Raw genomic sequence first — 23,746 nt, 5'->3', positions numbered from 1 at the left:
AGACCAGAAAAATGAAACATCCATGATAAATTATCATCGATTCAAGTTGGAAAATCATTCAGTTTGTATTTAAATACTGTATGTTATAAATTGAGAACAACAAGAAACTTCTTAAAACCACAATATAATTTTTCTTTTTCCCTTGACAATTTATGGTAATAGAATTATATCATAACTCCTCAAAAAGAAGAACATTCTCGCTTTCTCTCTCTTTTCACCAAGAGTTCTGACCGTTGCATTGACTCTGTTACAAGTTTGAGACTGACCATTTACTGTGACCATTTACAAGAGAGGTAAAGTACTGAAAATGTTATAGTTTCAATACTCAATTCCAATACAGATCCACCCCAGAAGAAATCAACATAAACCCAACAGGGTTGTAGAGAAAACAATTAATTCTTACATTGAAATCTGTGTATTAAATAGTTTAAGACTAAACAACTATGAGTGGCTTAAATTACTTGTAATCATACATAATCACGCAGACCACTTCGTGATGCACACCTACACCAGTTTTCTCCCTCAGTGCCACAAAGCAACAGGAGAAAAAAAAATTCCCCGGTATGTTATCCGACAAGATCTGCTGTTTTGTGTCTTAAGATGTCAGTGTTCACAAACAGAAGTACATGTGGTGTGAAAATTAGGTAAACTGAGGCAAGTTTAGACTACTTCAGGCCTTCCGAGAGCAGCATACGAAAATTGTTTACTTCAAAGAGGCTTTCAGTTACAAGTGATGAAAACTTGGGCTCCGATGTCAAAAAAATGTTCATGGCCATGATACCGGAAATCAATGGCGCCTACATGAATGGCCAAAATGTGTCAGCTATCCAGTGATGGGTAGCGTTTAGCTAGTGAGAGCTTCTACAAGGCCTTAGAGACCACAATAATTTGATGATTTAGTGTGCAAGTCAATAAGGCAATTATATGGAGCGACCCAACTTTCTATATTTCATTTACATGTCGGAAATTTAAATTAAATTTGGCAAACCAAAGCAGCTGAACAACATTTCTTACCATTTTAGAGAGAAATATATTTCCCAATGACCATTTATTTACAGAGAAGAAGACTTCAAACAAGTCTAACATTAACATCACAGAGCCACTGGAATTTTATTAAAATTGAGAGTACATCTTCTTTTCTTGCATTTTTTATATCTTTTTTGAATTTCCATGTAACAGTAGCAAAGAATGAACATTAGAGAAAGTACTGACATGTCATACCAGTAAAACATGTCCTCCACACCATGAAACTATGAGCAGAAAAACAGTGTTTATTTAAGGAGGTTCCGTTGCTAGTGAAGCAATGCAGTCTCGCATTAAACGTATTAGAAACCTCACAGTTTCGAAGGGTTGGTGAACCATTAGCTTCTTGATATCACAAAACTATTGTAAATGATTGGGCTTTAAGATTCCTTTAGATAGAATTGTAAGAAGGATTTTTGTACACCTGCATTTGAGAGAGGAAGCACTGATCTACAACTTAAATGTCATGCCAGAATTTGCCAATCTTGACAATTTGAGATGAATAGCTTCAGCTTATTCGACAGGTACTTGGCTAACAAATTGAGTGAAAGAAAAAGCTAATAGTTACAAAAGAGTCAGACTTTGGCTGCTGTACACTAACATTTTGACTTCCTTTCTACATTGGTTAATGTAGAAAATACATGTTAAATTTACAGTATGTATGAAATCTTGCGATATTACAAAGTGTTTGTCCAATTTGTCCCATAATACGCTTAATATCAGTCAAAAAATTTAAAAAATATAAATATAAAAAAAAAGAGTTTTGCTTTAAAGTGAAATTCACGATGGTATTTATACTTGTTTATTTGTGACACAGAACAACATGGCTTAGAAGCAGACTTGTTGTTGACTTATAAACCAACAGTGACCCTCCACATTTCCAAACTGTGATATGCTAAGAATAAACCAGAGGTAAATGATGTTTTTTACTGGGAAAATGAAGAACATAATTAAATAAGCAATCTGGTGAAATTTCAGTCAATTCCTACATGTCCATTATGAGACATCTGAACAGAGATACATTTATACCAAGGAAAGCACATTCATGAGATAGGTGTGATGTTACAATTTGTACACTCAAAAAACTAAATTTGGGGTTGGGTTTCTTTTCTTCAAAAGTTGGTTCAGATTTTCTCTTTCAACATTGGGATGAATCACAATGTTAATATCTCACATTCATAAATGTTTTGAAAGGCCCTCAAAGTCACAGAACAGTCTAAAAACAAAACAGACAAATTTGGTCGTTATTTTACAACCATGACATCATCTCTTTGCTTCAAGTTTATGGTTTGCAAAAAAAACAATTTGATTATCTCAATAATTTAAATATGGTAGGCAGGAATTCTAAGGCTTTCTTCTCCAGAATATGTAGCTCATTTTTCCTTTTCTCAGTCCCAAAACAAAATTTACCTCTGGCATTTTCTCTTAACTGTGTGAATTAGTGCACTCTGTATATATATATATATATATATATATATATATATATATATATATATATATATGCATGTGCACACACTATCGCTCCTTGAGTAATGTCAAGGATGTAATCATTTTTTACATACAATTAATTTTTTGACTGCTAAAACAGTGAATATGACCTGTATTATATACAGCATATAATGAAAAGAACACAAAATGGCTTGGCATAAGGACAGATATTACTTGAATATACAATAGAAAAATTGAAATAGAATCCCACAAGTTAACTTGACAAGACTATTTCGGACATGAAGAAGGTGGAGATCAAAGGAAATACAACCAAAAAATGGGGTTATTTTTGAGGTGGAAGTGATTGTTGTCAATCACCAATGGTGATTGATGTGTGGTTCTTTCTTCGTCTGGTGATGAGTCATCCAGATGAGAGCTTGTAAAAGCTTCTCGCTGCTTCACTTATATCTTTGAAAACATTGTTTTTTATGACCAAGTGAGGTCAAAATTGGGATGTTTTTTTCTTCTTCCAGAAAGCAAAAACAACCTACAGATCAACCAGAGGAGTTTAATGGATATGATTGTGTGGTCAATAATGTCTAGAGAACAAACACACACACACATGCATACTAAGTACCAATTGTGTGTTTATGTATGATGCTGTCACCATTTAAACTAAGCAAGGACTCTTGATGCAATTGCCATCATGACTGACGAAGGGATGCCCGATTCTGCTACAATAAGAAACAAAATAATTATCTAGCACCATGAAAAGCAGTAGCAAAACGGTTTTACATCTGTAGAGAGAAAACTCAATATGTCCTTTAAACACCGACTCAAAGCAGTCTGCATTATACAGGTAACTTTTACCAGCCCTGATACAGGGAGTTACACATCCAACAACTGCAAATTAATCTGTGTTATATAGCAGTCTTCGCTGCTCCCTAACACTGATATTATGCACCTATCAGTGGAAAAATAGCATGTACTTTATGAGTTGCTCTAACTAGCTCCTGCAACCATCAACAGCACAAATGGTAAACATTCTTTAGATTACTCTTAATACCAGCTCAGAAACTGAGACACATAGATCTGCTAAGTAGCAAACTACTCTGCATTCTACCTACTGTAGGAAACCCTTGACAGGCTCCTTTTTGCAGAATTGTGATGAAATAAATAGTATGCAATGTCTATAGGTAACTCTTAACAGCTCCCTAACACAAACTTACAAATTGTAGTCACAAAATAGTCTGCAATGTCTATAGGTAACTCTTAACAGCTCCATCACATGGACCTATGTATTCTTCAGTGATAAATAGTTTGCATTTCCTATAGGTAACTTAAATGCTTGCTAAAACAGACTTATGCATCCTCTTATGACAAAATATTCTGCCATGTCTATAGGTAACTCTTAACAGCTCCCTAACACAAACCTATAAATTGCAGTCCCTAAGTAGTCTGCATTGTCTTTAGGTAACTTAAATGCTTGCTAACACAGTATTATGCATCCTCTAATGACAAAATATTCTGCCATGTTTATAGGTAACTCTAAACAGCTCCATACCATGGACCTATGAATCCTTCAGTGACAAATAGTCTGCATTGTCTATAGGTAACTGAAATGCTTGCTAAAACAAACTTATGCATCATTGTGACAAATATTCTGCACTGTTTATAGGTTAAGCTAAATAGCTGGCCAACACAGACTTATGCATCCTATAGTGCCAAAAGAGTCTGCATTGTCTATCGGTAACTTAAATGCTTGTTAACACAGTCTTATGCATCATAGTGACAAAATATTCTGCCATGTCTATAGGTAACTCTTAATAGCTCCATAACATGGACCTGTGAATCCTTAAGTGAAAAAATAATCTGCAATGTCTTTAGTTAACCTAAATGCTTGTTAACAGTCCTATGCATAATAGTGCCAAAAGAGTCTGCACTGTCTCTGTCTAGGTAACGTAAATGCTTGTTAACAGTCTGATGCATAATAGTGGCAAAATATTATGCAATGTCTTTAGTTAACTTAAATGCTTGTTAACAGTCTTATGCATAATAGTGACAAAATATTCAGCAATGTCTATTGTTAACTTAAATGCTTGTTAACACACTTCTTTGGAGTGCTGAAGCATACTCAAAGCAGCCTCACTGATTTTCTTTCGTCGTCGTCTTCGTGGTTTCATTCCAAAGACTTACTAATAGTGGAGCAGCTTTTCAGAACCAAAGATGTGTTTTTTCCTCTGGAAGGAATGTTTATTCTCTGTCCACGAATGATTTCCAACTTGACACTAAGGTTTATATATATGTACAGTGAAAAATGAAGAAGAGCTGTCTCAAGATGTCTCCGAAGGGTGTCAACAAACTTTCCTTCCTTGCAAGGAACACTTGGCAAATAAAGTACTATTGTTGAAAGTTTTATTATTTCACCTTTTTTTGTATGTTTTCAGTCTGACTCCAGAGCTCGCATGATATTAATGGATCTGGCTAAAACCAAAAAAAAAGGAACAATGTTCATCAAATTCCTCGTCAGTTTTTCGGTGCGTGAGCCTTGGCCTGAGTCCGGACTCTCTTGTCGTAATCGATTCGATTTTGCCTGCCGATCGAAATCGGGGAGGAAAAGACAGAGACGTAGGTCAAAAAAGGTCAATATGACTTAGTCCTAGATTATAAAATGCTAAACATTTTCTTCTTAGTAGTTAACAAGAAAAAGGTTGAAATTCTTTATATTTGGCAGTAACAGATGTACACAAGTGTTGAGTGGCATTAAAAGTGCCAACAAGCACCAGAAATTTATATTTATGTTTGTATATGAGATTGAGATGTTAAATTGCATTTTGTACAGACTTGCTGCAATCTGGTGGTACCACATGCCACTGTTAAAATGATATCAAGACAGTATTTGTAAATTAAGTCATTAATATCTAACCAAGAATCAACAAAATTAAACAAAGCCATATTGCCCATGCTTTACAAAAAGGGGAAATTCCAGACATTTTCAAGACCAAAACACATCTTATGGCTAACTATGAAGCCTATACACAAATGATAACCTAATGGTTAGGCTACACAAACACACTTCATAGGCCTTTCACCTTTGGAGAACTACTGTGACGTCACAACAGACATACACAGAAAAATCAACGCTTTGGGGTACCAACTATAACCTATCATATGATCAGTCATAGGGGAAATTAAGCCAGACGAGACTTAATACCTTGGCAAAAATCTTGATCATTCCTCTTGATTATCAAAGAGCCATCTCCCAAACTATCCACCATCTTCAATGTTTAATTTGACGAGGCAATTTTAGATCGCTTTCAGTCGGGCAGTGTCCTGCCGGACTGACACAGAAGTCGGAATCCAACTCAAAAAAGCTGCTTTGATACGGAGCTTTAAGGGGCCAGGCATTAACTTACGTGTAGATTGAGTATGCTTCTGCTTGTGCAGGGTCCTTGATGTTAGGATCATTTAGAAGATCTTGAATTCCGAGGAGGATCTGTAAAAAGAAAACCAAAACTAATATCTGCAAATAACATCAGTTTCGACAAGCTTCTATGTTTTTGTTGAAAGTGTAGGCTCAGAGGCTTTCCAAATCTTATCATATATCAATCATAGATAATAACAGGTTGAGGTAAATTGACATTTGCAAATAAACCTTGCAAACTTAAACCGGCACCAACGCGGTTGTTACGTCGATTGCAATGGAACTTATGATAAACCTCAGAACTCTTTAATGGAAAATAGAAATCTGTAATGCACAAAATCTGAGCTTGTCTTGACGATATGACAGAGAAGCTCAAGAAACCTAGAGGAAAGGCTAAGACAATATATCTGTAATACCATAAAATACATAAAAATCAGAGATTATTGCAAATTTGGTTTTTATAGGGAAATTAAATTAATAACCTTTCAGAATTCTTACCTCATCGATGGAACAGTGTATCTAGATTGTACACTAACAATTACCATTTCTTGTTCTTATTCCTAACATTTATTTTTCAGATGGTGAATTTCATCCCCACTAGATTTACAATAATTAATTTTTTCATTCATTTATTAAAACCAGTATAGATAAAAACTATTTATAAAAGTGAGTTCAAAGATCTATCCAATATCAAAAAGGTAACATGTGATAAAACATCTATTTAGATATATATATATATATATATATGTATTAATAGTAAGGAAGATTCTTAAAAGTTTCACACAGGTTAACACGTTGTACGTTTACCTGTTTGATAGTTACTGCAGGCCTCCAATCTTTATCTTCATCAAGTAGTGATAAACATACTGTGCCTGATGGATAGACATTAGGGTGGAATAGAGGGGGTTCAAATTTACCTGAAAAAGAAGAGGGAGAAAAAAAAGATGAGGCAAAATGGAAGCTGTTTATTAAAGAAGAATGAAAACGACACTGACAATTGACCTCTGTTATTATCTTTTTGACATTTTTCAGAAAAATCTGGAAAAAATTGTGAAAATATTAGCAACTCTTGTAGCTTTCATTGACTTGATTGCATAAGTAGAATGGAGACAGGAAAGTAATAGGTGAAATAAAATTAACCTATCATATTTGTTGTTTTCCTCTCTTCATATTTTCCAGAAAAATGTTGTTGTGCCCGTCAAACGATCACCCTACTATCAGCAAAACCTATAAAACTTTATTGTTTCTGCCATCTGGGTACTTTTTGCATTATTCACTTCATGAAAATGTTGAAATCATAGACTTGTGCTATAACACAGTAGTTCTAACTCTAACTAGTCTAATTTATTCTAGTCTAGATTAGGAAAACCAACAGCTTATCAACCATAAGAACAGCTATAAATTATTATGTCATTGTAAGAACTATTATGTCATTGTCAGAACTAAAGAGAAAATTACACCATCTGTGTCCTTTGAAAATTGAAATGTGCACCACTAGCTATATTAGTTTTGCTCATATGTGCCACCCAGGCCTCAAAATTGTCAGTCCCTTCAATGCACTGCAAGCATCAAATCAGTACTTGTTATTTGTCAACAACTTGAACTGGTTGTTTTACACTCCATTACCTGCAAATGTTTTCAAAGTTTAGTGAAACATATTGACATCTGTAACAAATGAATGAACACCACAAAAATATGGACATAAAAACAGCCATAATGATAGACAAACACACACACAGGAAGACAACTGGACAAAGATACACACATACTGTACTGTACAGACAAACTTAAATGGACAATGCTGGATACCTTTTTCTTTTTCTTTTTAATTATTGTCATCTTTAATGAGAGTAGTCCTGCTCAGTGCAGAAGCACTGCTTTCCAGAGGAGCCCTCAGCCCTGGATGATAACTCCAGCTTGTAGGCCAAGGCTTCCCAAGTTATACCGGATCTTATTCCAGCAATCATCGATCACTTGGGCCCCAAAATGTTTAAAAATAAACAAAATATGACTTACACTTTGGTGGCGACGATGGATAATCATCTTTGAATATCATACGCAAATTGTAAACTCCACCTTCCCATGGTGTCTGTAGGAGCAAGAAAACAGAAAAAGAAGGTAAGACTGAAAATATGTTACCATGAGAAGAGATGAAAGAAGTCAGGCACAATGTAATCAAAGAGAAACCTGTGAGCGACTGCAACCCCCCCCCCCCCCTGCAGCCGATATCCGACAATAGAGGGTTATCTTGGCACACCAGCACAAGATAACATCTTATGCAGCCTGGCTGCAGGATGCTGCAGCGACCTCAGTGTCCTATTTTTGGACACAGTACCAGAGAAACATGAATAATTCACAATTTGATGTAAAATCATTTTTTTTCCTTTTTGGCAGTAAGATGATTTGTTTACCAAATATCATACAGGTCTACTCCCTCAAAATGAACAACAAATGATATATATTTTAATATAATACCATAGAATATTATGATAATATATCAAAATTATTCCGTTGTTATGCTGTCTCTCCCAAAACATCTCCCACCACTCCTCTCCCACCCCTAGCTTCAAATAATATGAATACATACCGCTTTCTTTCCTGGAATTGCTTCGGATAGGAACAAATGAAAAGGAAAACAAAGTGAGAGCAATGTGGTTAATGAGACCATGAAACCATTCAGTTATATGTAGATTACTTCCACTGTTTCCATATCAACAGAAAGTACTAAATAGTTGGTCAAACATGAGATTATGCCCTCAACTGCTAAAAACACTGGCTTGACTGTTCCATCCTGTCAACCTTCACTAAGGTTTTAGTTTTAAGTAAGGATAAAGTATGAAGCCTAAGACAATTAAACCCATCATGCCTTGGCAAGCTATCAGGTATTTAGTATTAAGAAAGAACAAAATGTTAGTCACAGATGTTTAATGTATGGAACAGTTGCCAACAATGCTTTTCCACCACAATGGTTTGTGGTTTGTAAATCAAGCCCTCCACATTCACTGTTACCGGGAATACCGGAAGCAGAAATATAGTCATTGTGCCCAATGTGGTGGAACCACAACATCAAAATTGCAAGATGTGAACGATGGTTTACACAATGAATTGTTATTACAGCGGACCAGAAAGGGTGATGAAAGGGGGTAGTAGCAGCAAGTAGGGGGAGAACATGACAATGATCTTGCAGGACACATAGAAATTTTGTACCTAAATCAGCAGGTCCCAACAATTGAGGATAGTAATTACATTACATGAGGGGGAAAAAGAAAAGAAGTTCTTTGAGACATATTGAAATTCCTTATCACAAGTTTAGGCTCTGTAGTATAACAAACTCCCCACACTACAAATGTTTTATGCCTTCTGAAAACTTCAAAAACACTCCCTTGCCATGGCAGTGAATTTCTGGAAATGTAATTTGTTTAAAATTACTCAGATTAGATCAAGCCTCATTCTTAATGCACTAAGAGAGACAACAAGTATTTTAAAAAAAATGTTTAACTTCCAAACCAGACAGAAACACATTTTGGTCTGCACCAACTTGCATTCCCTACAAGTATCTGTATGCTACCAGAAAAACCTGAATGCAAAATGCATTGTGGTAATGTGGTTTCGATGATGTAACATGAGCAGTTTTCTTCATGAATCTGATATAATGTATAGTGAGGGTTTGCAACATACTTGATCTTAGTATTAGTAATACAGCACTTGAAAAGCAGTGTAATGTGACAAACAATACTTCAAAATGACATAGGCTCTCCTGAAATGACCATTGACCTCAACAACAGGCTTCTTATACTAAATGTAATTGATACAACATACTAAATATATATGGCTTCTGTCCTTATTGAAATATTGTGTAAAACATGTTTTTTACAATTTGACCCCTGGTGAACCCAAATAACCATTGACACCTCCATCCACAACATTAGGCATTTTACCTGTACTCAATGTGGTACACTTACTACATACCAAATATGCGATCTGTCCACCGTTCCCTTGGGATATTATGTTTAGGAAGGTGTGTTAGCGTAGAGAGACAGGTAAGAGGGCAGTGAAGTAAATGTTTGGCGTTTGTTGGCTTCAAATGACCTTTGAACTCCACCAAAAGCAATAATAGGCTCCTTAAATTTGAAATGAAACCAAATATAGATCTGTCCAAGGTTCCTTTCTTCCAATATCACTTGTACAAGGCTTTCACGATTTGACCTGTTGTCCCCGAAATGACCTTTGACATCCACCAAAATCTATAGGCTTCTTTTACTCAATGTTATACACCTTCATACCAAGTATGAGATCTGCCCAAGCTTCCAATATTGAAATATCATGTTTACAAGGTTTTCACAATTTGATCTCTGATGACTGCAAATGACCTTTAATCTCCACCAAACACAATAGGCTTCTTGCACTCAGTGTGGTACTTCTGCACACCAATTATGAGGTCTGCCCAAGCTTCGCTTCTTGAGATATCGTGTTTACAAGGTTTTCACAATTTGACTCCTGGTGACCTCAAATGACCTTTGACTTCCACGAAAAAAACAATAGGCTTCTTGTACTCACTATGGTACTTCTACACACCAAATATGCAATTGGTCTGAGATATAGTGTTTACAAGCTGGTCGTCGCAAAGCACTCACACAAACACCTAAGCGCACACATACTGTTCGTCATCATGAATGCAAAGATTATGATTATCATCGAAACCAAACAATAGAAAATCTCTGGGAAACTAATTAATTGGATCACCAAAGTGAACAGGCAAATGTTGTACAGTTATAAGCTGTTGATGTGTGTTCCCAGGAAAAATTTAGTAGCAGGTATTGCACTTGAGAACAAAAAGTATGAAAAGAATTACTTCAAGGTAAAGTTGCCTTAACTTGTTACATGAATCACATGTATGGCCAGTTGGCCACAAATGTCAAGAGCAGTTCAACAATTTACCACTGATGATCTTTGGAGAGGAAATAAAAACAGGACAAATCAAGGCATACTGCTGTGTATCAAAAATTTCCATTCCTTTTCACTCTACACAGCAGTAAATTCCATTATTTTAAAACAACTTACCACATTCCCAGACCATTAGATTTAAAGTGCCGTCTGCATTTTTCGTAGGCTTGGCAACAAATCCCTGAAAATTAAGAAAATGAAAGTACAGTAAGCTGCTTAAGACAGTCAAAGTACTTTTGGTTTTGCTAAGACTTTTCTGGGAACTCTCTGTTTCATGGCAAACGATACAAGAGACAGTTTCCATGCAAGGCTTACAAATTTGAAGAGATCCTGAACATTACCATGCATCGTTCGGAATTTGTAGCATGTTAGAAAAAGGAGATAGATAATTTCTTAATTATTGAATATGAGGTTGCTGTTATAAAGACATAAAGTTGACACTGTGAATTCATTCTGTGCTTACATTACTTTCTAAGTTAGCAGTTTGATGAGAATGTCAAGTGCAACTTATTGTATAAGTATGACACACAGACCTAATAATGTTTAAATATTAGCCCTCATCTCATTGAGGGCTATCAACAGTGGTCATGGACGACTAAAATTCTCCTCTTGGACAAAAGAAATTATCCTTACAGTTGTTCGAGGGACAATCATGTGTTTTATCGCATCTTGGACACTTACCTACCATTAAACACTAGTCTTGTTTGTCAACCAAATTATTTTCAAACTTCCAAAGTCTTGAGAAAAATTCAATATCAGGGACAACTGTCCCTGAGCTAAGACAAAGGTGAAACTATTCTGTCACTGTTTCTTCAGTATTTATTTTTTTTTTTTTTATTGAGAGGCAGGTGAGGGTGTCGGGGAGTCCTTAGGAGGTCAACTCTGTTCACTTTTAGTATAAATCAAACTACGTTTATTTACATGTATTTGTCGCCTTCTACAGTAGTCATAAACTTTTTCAATTCTATTCATAAGTTCCATTTACCATACACCTGTTTCATTGTCACATAATGTTGAGTTTTTCTTTCTTTATTTGTCATTCTACCTCTGAAGACCTTGCTAAAGTAGAATCATAACATGGATCACTCAATCTTCCTCATTTTTACTCTTTTTTTTTTCTTTTTACAAATTAGGTGCAACTTACAAATGGATGGTCTTTCCTCCATGCCTTTCTCTCTTCTGACAACCGTGCAACCGCAATACCACTTATACCAGACATCCTGTTGCTGTTGCTATGGTGATTTTTATAGTTTCCAAAATGTGTTCAGTTGACCTGTAAACAAAATGAAAGGTTCATTATGTATACAGAATGATCAAAGAAAATTGTGGTCCTAAATTTATGTTTTCCATGCACATGTTTTCCTGTTTGTTTTGGACACTACAAAGTATCTGAACAATTCCTTTGGAGTGTGACTACATGATTTCACAATTATGTTTTCTCTGCGTAACAGCTATAGCCATGTAAAAAGAATGTATGCATTCATACTGCAGTAGTTCCTCCATTGGATGTTCACAGAGTCCTCCTGACAAATCTGATCAATGGACACATCATCCAGTGAGATGTTACAGCAAACACTTTAGTTTACAGTATCTGGTCTTGCATAACTAAAATGGAATATGGACAAATTGCTGCACACAAGTGTAACAATATTTATTAGTTTTGAACTATTGTAAGCATCGAACCATCCCAAATTACCACACAAAAGGTGTATAGTCTTGTACACTAAAAATTACTCCCACTGATGCTCTACAACTTTGTAAGAGCATTGCAATGTCAAAAGGCTGTTATTGAATCTCAACTTTTTCAGTGGATCTGTTTTGGATAAGGGACCAGAGCAGACTGGGTGAGTGAGTGGCTTTCCCAGTGGATGGTGAAAGAGAGAACCCAGAAATTTACCTGACTTGTGACCTCTGCTGATCTGGAATGACATTAAATGTCAACAGATAACAATATGGATCATTTACTCACCAAGGTACATCTACAAACTTCTGTACATATGACAGATTACCACCGACCGTTGTTTCTTAATATTTATAGTAGTAGGTTTTCTGACTTTAACCTGTGGTGCCCTCAAATGGTGGTTGACCTTCATAAATGACATTCAGTTCTTGTGCTCACTACTTAGGTGGACTAAGGTGGACTAACATGCTCAATATGAAGTTCATTAAAACTTTGCTTTTGAAGTTATTGTGTTGTATTTTCAGACTGTGAACTCTGTTGACATCTAATGACCTTTGACCTCAACAAACCAGTAGGATTTTACTACTCACTATTCCTGATTCACATACCACGTATGAAGCTCACCCACCAAGCATTTCTTGATTCATGGTGTTCATGAGCCACAGATGCATAAACAGGCTAGGCCTAAAAATACCATTTCATAGATTCCTTTATCTTCAGCAAGGAACACAAGCTGACAAAGCCTATCAGAAAGTCAACAAACATTTTGGAGTCCTACATTGTTGCATCAAAAATTCAACAAATGGAACAATATCTTGGTGACTGGCCATTTTAAGTTTTGACCTGTTTCACTTTAACATAGGTCTAGGACATGGCTTAACATTCCGCCCTAAGCATATCAAACTCAATCCTGCTGGAATAAGTTGCAGATAACAAATACAGAGTTATTTTCTGTGTTGACTTAATATTGTAAATTGCCTAACCTCAAGAAGCATTGTTGGTCTGACTTGTGATCCAATGAAATAGCTTCTAGACTGGAATCTCTGCCATTGCTAACTGCAATTCAAATGCATCGCCTACATTACAGTTTTTTTGGACTAGCCTAACGGTAACTTAGGCCAAGCAGCTTAGTCTAGATGCTTATTTTTAATGCTTGGCGCAGTAGGCTATATAATGATAGCAAACACCTCAGCCCTAACTGGCCTAAGCCTAGCCTAGGCCATGTCATACTAATTACTGTATTGGCCGCTGGAAAGGCACCTTGTTCATACACTGTTCATATACCATCATATTTCTATAAAATATGACTGTAGACCCCATGAATATGAACGGACTCCGTAGCCTACTGTAATAGAAAAGGTTTGGAAAACCTACAAGCCCAACTTATCGTTAGCCACCGCGCAACACTGCAATCTGTACTATTAATGCTAGGCTACAGCAAAAGCGCCAAAGATCGCTTAGGCGCTTAGCCTATCGTATCTATTGTACAATACTCAGTTAATGAAGATGAAATGTAGCCTACGTAAATCTGTACTCAACGTCGGCAAGCATTACACGGAATTACCGATGAAATCATTAGATTGAATTAACGTTTTGGAGAAGGGATAGACTGTTTGCAGATTCTTAACGTAGTGCAACACTTACCTTATATTATAATTAAATTACTGAATCGATTGTTATTCGAATCACCAGGGTTTCGAACTACCGCCGCTGTTCCGTTTTTATTATTCTTAATCTTAGCGCTTTGTCTATGAGGAGTGAGTGTACCGTAAAGTACAAGTGTATTTAGTACATCGTGACATGTGTAGTCATTGACAGCCGCGATATATTGTAAAGACACCATACCGCGCATTACACTCACTTCATGGGTAGCGGTTCTTGACTCAAACCAGGGAGCAGCTACTCAAGAGTAGCAGCTCCCTTCTCAATCTGCCGAATTTGATTCCAACAGAACAAATTTGTTTATAGGTAACTCGTTGTTTGGTTTTTCGTGCCCAGGTTCTCTATCCTGGGGTGATTTTTCATGACTGAACAAGGATAACACTGAAGGAGTCCGCGAGCGCTTTGGCGCAATGCCCTTACCGGGTGGGGTTCAGGGGCCCGCCTTAATACCCGGATGGGATCCAGGGGCGAAGCACCTCGGCTGGGCCAGGGGAGCGGACTCGCATCTAGAAATCTTCAAGTTGCTTCTGTTTGGTCCCTGAATTGAAATGTCAGTCCTAAATATATTTTAAAAAGTCACATCTGACAAGTGATTGGACTTTAATTGAGTAAGACGTATCTATCTAACATCCGTGTGTAACTTAGGGCCTTTATCATGATTAATAAAATTGAAACTTAAACTAAAACCGGAAACATTCTTAAACTTTGCACACAAGAATAAAATCATCTTGTTATGCAGATGTCTACAACATGCAAACATATGGTATCATAAGTAGCCTACATTTAAAAAAACACTATTGGGAATCTGGGCACATACACCTTATCGGAGACATAAGATGAAGATACTTTCAGGGCCGCAGCCATGAGTAGACATGGGCGTCAACAGGTGGGGGACGGGGGGGGACATGTCCCCCCCCCCCACTTTCAAAAGTGGAGGGGATATCATATCATTTGTCCCACCCACTTTTCAGAGCAGTTATTAAAAAAAATCACATGCATATGCGCGATTTTCTATTTAAGGTCAAGAAATCTGGACTCCCTGGGCCCCTGCTATCTATCACTTGCACCGTCATTTATCTCCCATTCTCCCAATATCCTAAATCTGCCCATTTAATTCGTTCGGGGGGGGGGGGGGAGACCATTCGAAAGTGTATTGAATCTTGCACACATGTTGTTTGTATGGGTTCCAAGGGATTAGGTAAGCCATACAGGTAGATGGTGATGAGTTACTATCTTCATATCACTACCTCCAGTCCCTTGGACTGGACGGACGAATAGGGGTGTAGGGGTTAAGTAATTAAGGCTACATGTATTCGCCGGATATGGTAGATCTTTATTGTTGAGTGCCGGCTGGGCGCTACACACGCTCTGCGCGCGGTGCCTTTTTCTGATTATTATTATTAAAGTACCTGGGCACATAACAACTGACGTCTCGCACCTACATGCATGTATTATATATACCACTCCACTCATCCCGGAGGTGACGGCGCCACTTTTTCAATATTTCGTTTGAGATGGACGCTGTGTAATTCGTCTCCCTTGGTGCCAGAACGGCATCTTTCTACCAGTACTTTCTGTCGGAATTTAGTTTTGTGAGACAAAATTTCTCCTCACAGATCTGGTTCTGATGTAACTAAAAACGACTCAGGAAGGCCGTCTCCTGCGATCTAGGGGGTCTTATGTACCCACAATTTTCTGGTACGCTACGCGCCAACCAATGGTGGCGCTCCGCTTAGATAGTATAGTGTCCCCCTCACTTTCTGAAACCTGCTGACGCCCATGTGAGTAGAGTTCCTACGGGGGTAGTTGAGGAACATCGAGAAATATTATGTATCGTCCAAATGTTCCATAGTGCTGCTTTTGTGCGTATATACTATGGCCTTTTCTAAGAACTATTAAGTGGGTTGGGCCATTTCCCAAAAGGGACCATCATGGCACTAAGCGGAACGCCACCATTGGTTTGCGAGTAGCGTATAGTAAGTACATTTTTGCCAAAAAAAGGCTCACAGATTGCCGGAAATGGCACTTCCTGAGCCTTGTAAGTTGCATCTAAACATTCTTAATTTTGAGATCTGATGTTTATCAGAAATTTGCACTTCCAAAAAGAAAAAATATTCGGTAAAATCATTTTGTTGGGGAAAAGAGGATTTTAAGTTTCTTTCTAAGCTCTGTTTTATTCACTGTTTTTACACAGGTAATTGAAGATATAAAAGCACACTAGGGCATTCTGATGGTAGCCGTAGCCTATAGATGCTGAGGGGAAGACATATGGGGAATTTATGTGTAAATTAATTGTTCAGGTTTGTGTTATCATTCTTTCTTCTTTTTGCCAAAAAGGGACCTACTGGGAGGGGGGGGGGGGTGAGCTGAGTGTGTGGGTCATGTACACGGGAAAAAAACACGCGTTTAAATCGCCGTTTTCGGTCTGTAATTGCGACGTAAATTCCGAGTTCCAGCCTGTTTCCGTTACGTTTCCACTCCTGAAACTAGTGATTAAGGTAAGCTTACGACCCAACTTAAACGCGTGAGTTTTCCGCGTTCGCGATGACTTATTTACCGAGTACGCGGTGACCGTAAACGCCAAGTGTCATCCAAATACGGTGAAGCTCACTTAATCGTGCGGTTTCAGGGAAGGGTAATCTTTACGTTTCCGGTCACAATTACAACAGATTCGCTACCTTAAACATGACCGTTAATCTGGAGTTTACGTTTGAATCCGGCAGTAAACTTCTCGCATTGATCATCGTAAACGCCATGATTACACCAATATATACGGAGAAACGTGGTCATCGTAAACACATTACTTACGACCAATACAGGGGCTGGGCTTATTCGCCACGTTTAGGGAGTCTTAATCGGGTTGATTAGGCTGAGAAATACACGGACCACCTCTATCAAATATTACATTTGATTTAAAGAAAATTAAAAATAATAAACATAAAATCATACTCGTTTGATTTTCCACTTTTTTATTTATATATTTGCACCTCATATCGCATCGTAAACGTTTATTTGTTATTTTTACACTTATACAAAAATTATGTAAATGAACGAAATACCACTTCTAATGTGTAAATACATCTAAATGCAACTCAATATTGCTTTACATCATAGTGTTGAATATTCAGCTTTTTGAATACAAAGTTTAAACCTCGAGAAGCCATTTTCCTTTTCAATTTTCAAAACATGCATTATTGTCCGGAGAATGTTTTTTGATGCCCAAATATTACTCTACTTACATTGTGACAATTATATACACATGCAACGATTTTAATGCCAGGTGAAAGAAGGAAAAAAAACAAGTAAATATGGAATGTTTCTATTTTTAGTTACTAGTTTGCAAATCAAAACCTCTGAAAACCAGCTACCCACTTAAAGTAACTTAACATATCAGCAGTTAAATTGAACGAAACAAATTTATGTTTAAAATTCGGTGTGTTTATCCTCAGATGATATAAACGCCTAGGCACTTCTTCCATGATGGTTATCGGCCCCTCGACCCCCCCCCCCCTCCACCCAGGCCCGGAAACGGTACCAGCCTCTTTTATGTGGAACGAACTTGACACAGAACACCACTTCCTGCCGCATTTCGTAGCACGCTTAATATTTTGTTGCTGCTTTAAATTTTATTGTAATTAACATATATTTTGATATAAAATGCAATGATAGCCCAAACAAGATCTCTAATTTTTTTACCCTGAAAGTCTGGAATTAACCATGCATGAATAATGAAAGACAAACGTACAAGTACAACAACATTTCGACGACAAGTTATTAGGCCTATGCTCTATGTCTTATTTTAAAATATGATTTACCAAATGATTCATTAACAATTAATAGAATCATGCTTTTTTCTTGGCTTTTGTTTCCTGAAAATATTTTAAGGATAACTTAATCCTTAACATTTAATCCCTTGATGGAATATATTAGCTGTGAAGGGAAATTAAAAAAAGGCTTCCATTAAAGCAAAAGACTAACAAGTAAATAATAATTAATCTGACATCTATTATTATGGGCATATTCTTTCTTCCTTGTTGCATTTATCTCAGGCAGGATTTCGTTTTAAAGGTATCATGTAGTTACACCAAATGTTAAATTAGAGAAAACTCTTCTTTATCATACAAAATCGTCAACTGCAACTTGTTTGTATCCGAAACAACGGCGTTTGCTGTTTGTTCCCGGTGCCTCATTAATCAACAAATGCTCAGGACAGGATTATCCACGTGCAACAGGGGCACGAGTTTAAACGTTGGGTAAAAAAATCAAAGAAATATTGTTATAAAGTAACATTATTCTACGCTGTATATGGTACAAAAAGTTCAAAGAAGTCAAACGAAATGGACTTCGATATGCAGTCTTTACGCTGTTGATCAATGACTGTTTTTATGTGATGTTTTAACGTATCATAACCACCGTGGGCAAATTGATGTCTTTTGTGAGCTATACATCCTGCGTTATCCGGTACCAATGTATCTCTATGGGAGCTCAAATAAACTGTTTGCCACGGGCCTCCCACAAGATTAATCCGGCACATCAAACAATGACCATTTTCACCATTTGGAGGGGGGTCATACCTTCATTGTTATTGTTCAGCCTAATTAACAGCCCAAGTTGGGGCGTCAGTCGGTACGCATGTTAAAGATACGTCTCCTTTCCTAACGGTGGGTATCCTTTTTTCTGGACTTTTCGCTAAGGAGAACGTCCTTATAGAATGAGTCCAGCCTCATTTTGTTCAGTCTTTCCGACTCCCAAGTGAACTCCTGCACTACGGTACCCTAGCTCGTTCGCTCTCCTTGTCAGATTCCTCGGATGACATATACTCAGTTGACATCACTGTACAGTCTGTCTTTTCTCTCCTCTGACCAGTCTATGTTCTTCATTGCGCTCAATCTACACTGAAGTTTCTGTAAACAAAGACACAAGAATAAGTATGAATTAGACATATATAAAGATCAGTTGGCATATAGTTTACTTTTGTCGAAAAATATACTAGCTCCAACTGGCAATATCTCCAGCCCCCCCCCCAGTGAAAAATGTGGAGGCGCGGATGTATCATTCCACCCCCCCCCCCCCGCTTCGCAAGTCAGAAAAAAAACTTTTTCATTTCCAAATGAGAACAAAAAAATCTCATTTGGAGCACCAAATTGCATCTAAGGCCAGGTGAAAATACAAAATTAAGTTTACAAAATGGGGTGGGTGTTGAAGTGTGCTTTATTGCACCAAATTGCATCTGAGGCCACCTGGAAATGCAAAAACTCCCCTTAGACCCCTCCCCCGGGACGGCCATCAGTCTTCAACCACCCTACTCAAATGTACCTTCCTACGCCACTGTATGTTTCAACGGTTTACAAAGCAGAATTGTTTATGGGTTGGGTGAGGTAGGGGGTACGTGGTCGGGTGACGTTCACCATCACAAAGTTAGAACGTGAATGTATCAATAACAGTATACCCTGGAAAATTGTACATGAAACATTTTACAGATATCTAAAAGGAGATTATTATATTATTTCTCTCACTGTCATATTTTAACTCTTTTAATTTATCGTTTTTAAAGGAGCGAATTCCTGTACAGGTCTAGGGTTTATATAACGGTGACTTTTAGTGATTGAAAAATTACATTAATAAGTCTTGGCCTAGTGTTACGTACCGAACAATCCAGTAGCACAGAGAACTTCGTTTTCGTTTTTTTTCGAAAGAAGTTGTTCCTTCTCAGCCAGTAGTGCTCGGAGTGCCTTTAATTCTTCCTTCAAATGTTTGCACCAAGCTTTCTGTCACAACATGTGCATACTGCCGCGGTAGTTCCAACTGTCGCTGCTTCTAAATGTTTTTTCTTTTTCCAATACACGTATGACATTTTCCTGCGGAACATCATTAAAAACCAGCGACGGATCGAATTGAAAGTGTACTTTTATAAACTGGCAACCTTGCTTCCATTGAGCTTTCTGTTACTTCTGCAATAAACCACGAAGCCGGAATCGTCCATTTTGAATGCTCTTTGCAATGTAGAACTCGATTGAGGATCAAGTGCGGTGTGAATCAAACCAACGTGTTGCTACTTGTGATTCCGCCTTTTACTGATTTCAAATTGCCCGCTTTCTAGTAAGCCCAGGCTGTGACGTAATTAACTACTGAATACGTTATTGTTACTAACCAACTGGAGTAGCCAACCAGTGAACTGCAAAGTGACAGACAGTAAACTTTATCATTGTGATGTGACCGGAAATTTCACTTGCTTATCTGGAAATGGTATTTATAGTAAGTGAGCAGTATACTTTTCTGTTTCGTACATATATTGCGGTAGGTATTTGTGCGTTTCATCGCTTTACGTGGATGATATAAGCCTTGAATATACTTCTTCGAATATCACTTGACGGCATATTGAGAGAAATCGGCAGAGCAAAAAACGGACTGTTGAAATCTATCTCGACTAATCTATGAAAAAGGATATGGACAATGGGAATCGTAAGAGGAGCATTTAAAACGGGGGGAGGGGAGGGGAGGGGCAGGGGCAGGGGGCATGTGGTAGGAGGTTGGAGGTTGGAAAAAGTTTCGCACAAAATTTAAGCAAAAATTACTTAAATCTCAAATATGGATTTGCACCGCTATGACCGACAAAGTTTAGCCGAGGTTTTTGAAGCCTGACACTGAGTATCGATTGTTCGATATCCCAGTTCCGAGGCTTGTGCCCCCCCCCCCTCACCCACCCACCCACCCTGTCCCCGTTTTTAAATAAATGCCCTAAATAGCTATTCTGGACCCGACCATTTCTAAAGCCGCAAAAACGGCATCACCAAAGAACCGGCTAATTATATTTTAATTTCTATCTCAGGACTAAACTCGGAGGGGGTACATATAGTTGGATAGAAGGAGACATCCACAAATATCCAAAATATGACTCATTTGTAATATTAGATGAATTCTACGACCATTCTGGATCAGTTTAGGGGAAAATGTTGTATCTATGAGATGTCAATGTGTTCCTCGATCACCTAACTTTCCAATTAAAATAAACGGATTACATTCTATAACAAAGGCATATGCAATTAAACAGGTTCATAATAAAATTAAGAACGATACTTTGCATTAACAGTTAAGTTTACCACACATTGGGGAACCTGACGAGGGGGCGGGGGCGAGTGGGTGGGGTGCACCACATGGTTGCATTGGGTCCCCAATCGAGCGTTAAAGGAGGTCTAATTAAGGTACCCTAATTATTGTAAATGCTCATTTAAACTTCGCGGGTTCTCGGAAGCTAACTTGGCGAAAACAGCAAAGGGAAAACTCGATTGGATTTCAAGTGACAAAAATTGTGCGGTGCTATGTACTCAGTGTGAATCCTCCAAGCCATAGTTTTTTTATTTTTGTTTTTTTGTTGTCTTGTCTTCGAAAAGTCTTCAACGCAAAGCGATTCTTTTCACAATATCAGTTCATGGAAACTGCAATTAATATATTATCATTATGTTCTACTAGTCCATAAATTTGTTAGTACAATCATGGAGGTAAAAACCTCCATCATACAATGGTACAATGTCCTTTCTACGCTTCTGTAGCTCCGTAGTTAGCATCCAACATTGATATTTCCGAATTCTACGGTCCAGCAACAATAGGCAGCTAAATTCAAATCTGTATGGAAGCCGTGAACTGCCGCTTCTAAAACTTGTTGACGATCTCGTGAACTTATGTTAAAGACGGAGGAAACTGAATATAGCAGTTTGTCGATCATTTAACCATGCTTTGACTCAGTGATCATATAGAAGCTGGAATCTTACAATAAACAATTAAACAATGTGAAGCGTGTCACAGTGACAATAACATTTGATATTTACATGTTATTTAGTATATCACGCCTTTTTGACAGTAATCACAAACACATTCTTGCTATATTTTTCAGAGACCCACGAGTTATCATTTTAAAGGTTTGAAATTCTGGCACTCTTCAAAATGCGGCAGTATTTAATTTTTAATTTTATTCAGTTCCATATCAACAGCGTAATGATAGAGCTACATTCCATTTTTGACATTCAACATATTAAATATCACTTGTGTATTTAACGTTACTTGATCGAGATGAAGTTTGCAATAATTTTCAGGAAAATTCGTTTCATATCTATTGGAGAATAAAACCATTACCTTGATCCGGCACATGCATATGGATTTCGCTGTGTGTACCACGTATTGTAATGTAGGCGCTCTATTTTTGCCTTTATACGGCACTTATGTATGTTTATTTACTATATATATATATATATATATATATATATATAGAGAGAGAGAGAGAGAGAGAGAGAGATAGATAGATATATATATATATATATATATATATATATATAAATCGTAATGAGTTTGTAAATCAAGAACAGTGAAACAAACTTTCAGCCTCCACCAGGATTCGAGCCACGGGCCTCCCGCTCTGTACGCGGACACCCTAACCACTAGGCTATATGGACGCTGATTGTATGTCCAGAGGTTCGAAACCGGTAAGGAAAGTCTATATGTTTGGGGCTTGCTATTCTGTTTATTTAAGACTTGCATGTGTCTCAAGCATGAATGTATTACGGTACCCTCAAAGGATAATACTTCCGTGTCTCAGGTATGCATTTCTCTAATGGAATTATATAACGGACACAGGACAATCTAGGCTATTATATATTTGCATATAGGTGCGTGATTTTTACAAACACCACACGTGAATATGCCAATTTTTTGGCATAATGCTTATTTTCTCAAGCGATATAAATTATTTTCGACATTTCCGTAAAAACTAAACAGTAATGAACGTCGTTTACGTATTATACACAGGGACGTAGCTAAGGCCTGATGATTGAGAGTGGGTGGGGGGGGGGGGGAGAGATGTAGTGGCTGAAATTCCAACTGGATGGGATTTGGAGCCAGAAAATTCCGACTGCTGCCTTGTAACCCGAAGCCCCCCCCCCCCCCACACCCTACTCGTCAACGATACAGTCAGTGTCAGTCAGTCAGTCAGACACTCCATCTTTCGCGACTGCACTTTTGTTTTTTCGGTACATTTGTACCACTGGCCCTCACTTCACAAATTTATTAATCACTCTGGTTAGCGAGCAAGCAATGAGTATAAGTTATCTGCTTGATAGGCTACATAGACTACCAACTAAAAAAGCTATGTTAATGTAACAAAGGGGAAAACTTTTCTTTTTCAACAAATTATATTCGACGACATAGTGAACTACCCCAAAATACAGTGCTTTTTCCTAGCGCGCTTAATATTATTTTCTTGGGGGGGGGGGCTATTTATCACTCACATGAAAAATATTAAATTGTTCACTTCATTCCAACTGAGCATTGGGAATGAAGTGAACAGTTAAACATTTTGCAGAAAAATGTTGAGTTGACGAGATACGATAAGTTGCCAATTAAACATTTTGCAGAAAATTTTACAATTGCTCAATTGGGATGAAGTGAACAATTGAACATTTTGCCAAAAACATGGCCAATTAACGAGATAAGATAAGTTGTCAATTGAACATTTTGCAGAAAATTTTTCCATTGCTCAGATGGAATGAAGTGAACAAGTGAACAATTTGCAGCAAAATGTCCAATACACGAGA

General features: G+C 37.5%; 1 protein-coding gene and 1 long non-coding RNA gene across 2 annotated transcripts; both read right to left on the bottom strand.

Annotated features, from left to right (window-relative positions):
* Nucleotides 1-40: 40 nt before the first annotated feature.
* On the bottom strand, nt 41-14,293 carry LOC139960356 (SUMO-conjugating enzyme UBC9-B). The gene is made up of 8 exons (XM_071958670.1): nt 14,145-14,293; nt 11,964-12,092; nt 10,937-11,000; nt 8,463-8,482; nt 7,892-7,964; nt 6,683-6,792; nt 5,868-5,947; nt 41-5,044 (listed from the first exon to the last, which is right to left on the bottom strand). Exons 2-8 carry the CDS (start codon nt 12,036-12,038, stop codon nt 4,978-4,980), a joined length of 489 nt encoding a protein of 162 aa, XP_071814771.1. The 5' UTR covers nt 12,039-12,092; nt 14,145-14,293; the 3' UTR covers nt 41-4,977.
* A 2,821-nt stretch (nt 14,294-17,114) lies between these two features.
* On the bottom strand, nt 17,115-20,453 carry LOC139960259 (uncharacterized). Its single transcript, XR_011790454.1, has 2 exons — nt 19,810-20,453; nt 17,115-19,066 (listed from the first exon to the last, which is right to left on the bottom strand). It is a non-coding gene; the product is annotated as an uncharacterized lncRNA (long non-coding RNA).
* Between the last annotated feature and the right edge of the window lie 3,293 nt (nt 20,454-23,746).

The sequence above is a fragment of the Apostichopus japonicus genome, chromosome 19 (genome assembly GCF_037975245.1).
Source record: "Apostichopus japonicus isolate 1M-3 chromosome 19, ASM3797524v1, whole genome shotgun sequence".
In the NCBI taxonomy this organism is placed as follows: domain Eukaryota; kingdom Metazoa; phylum Echinodermata; class Holothuroidea; order Aspidochirotida; family Stichopodidae; genus Apostichopus; species Apostichopus japonicus.
This window is presented reverse-complemented; position numbering and strand designations above follow the sequence as displayed.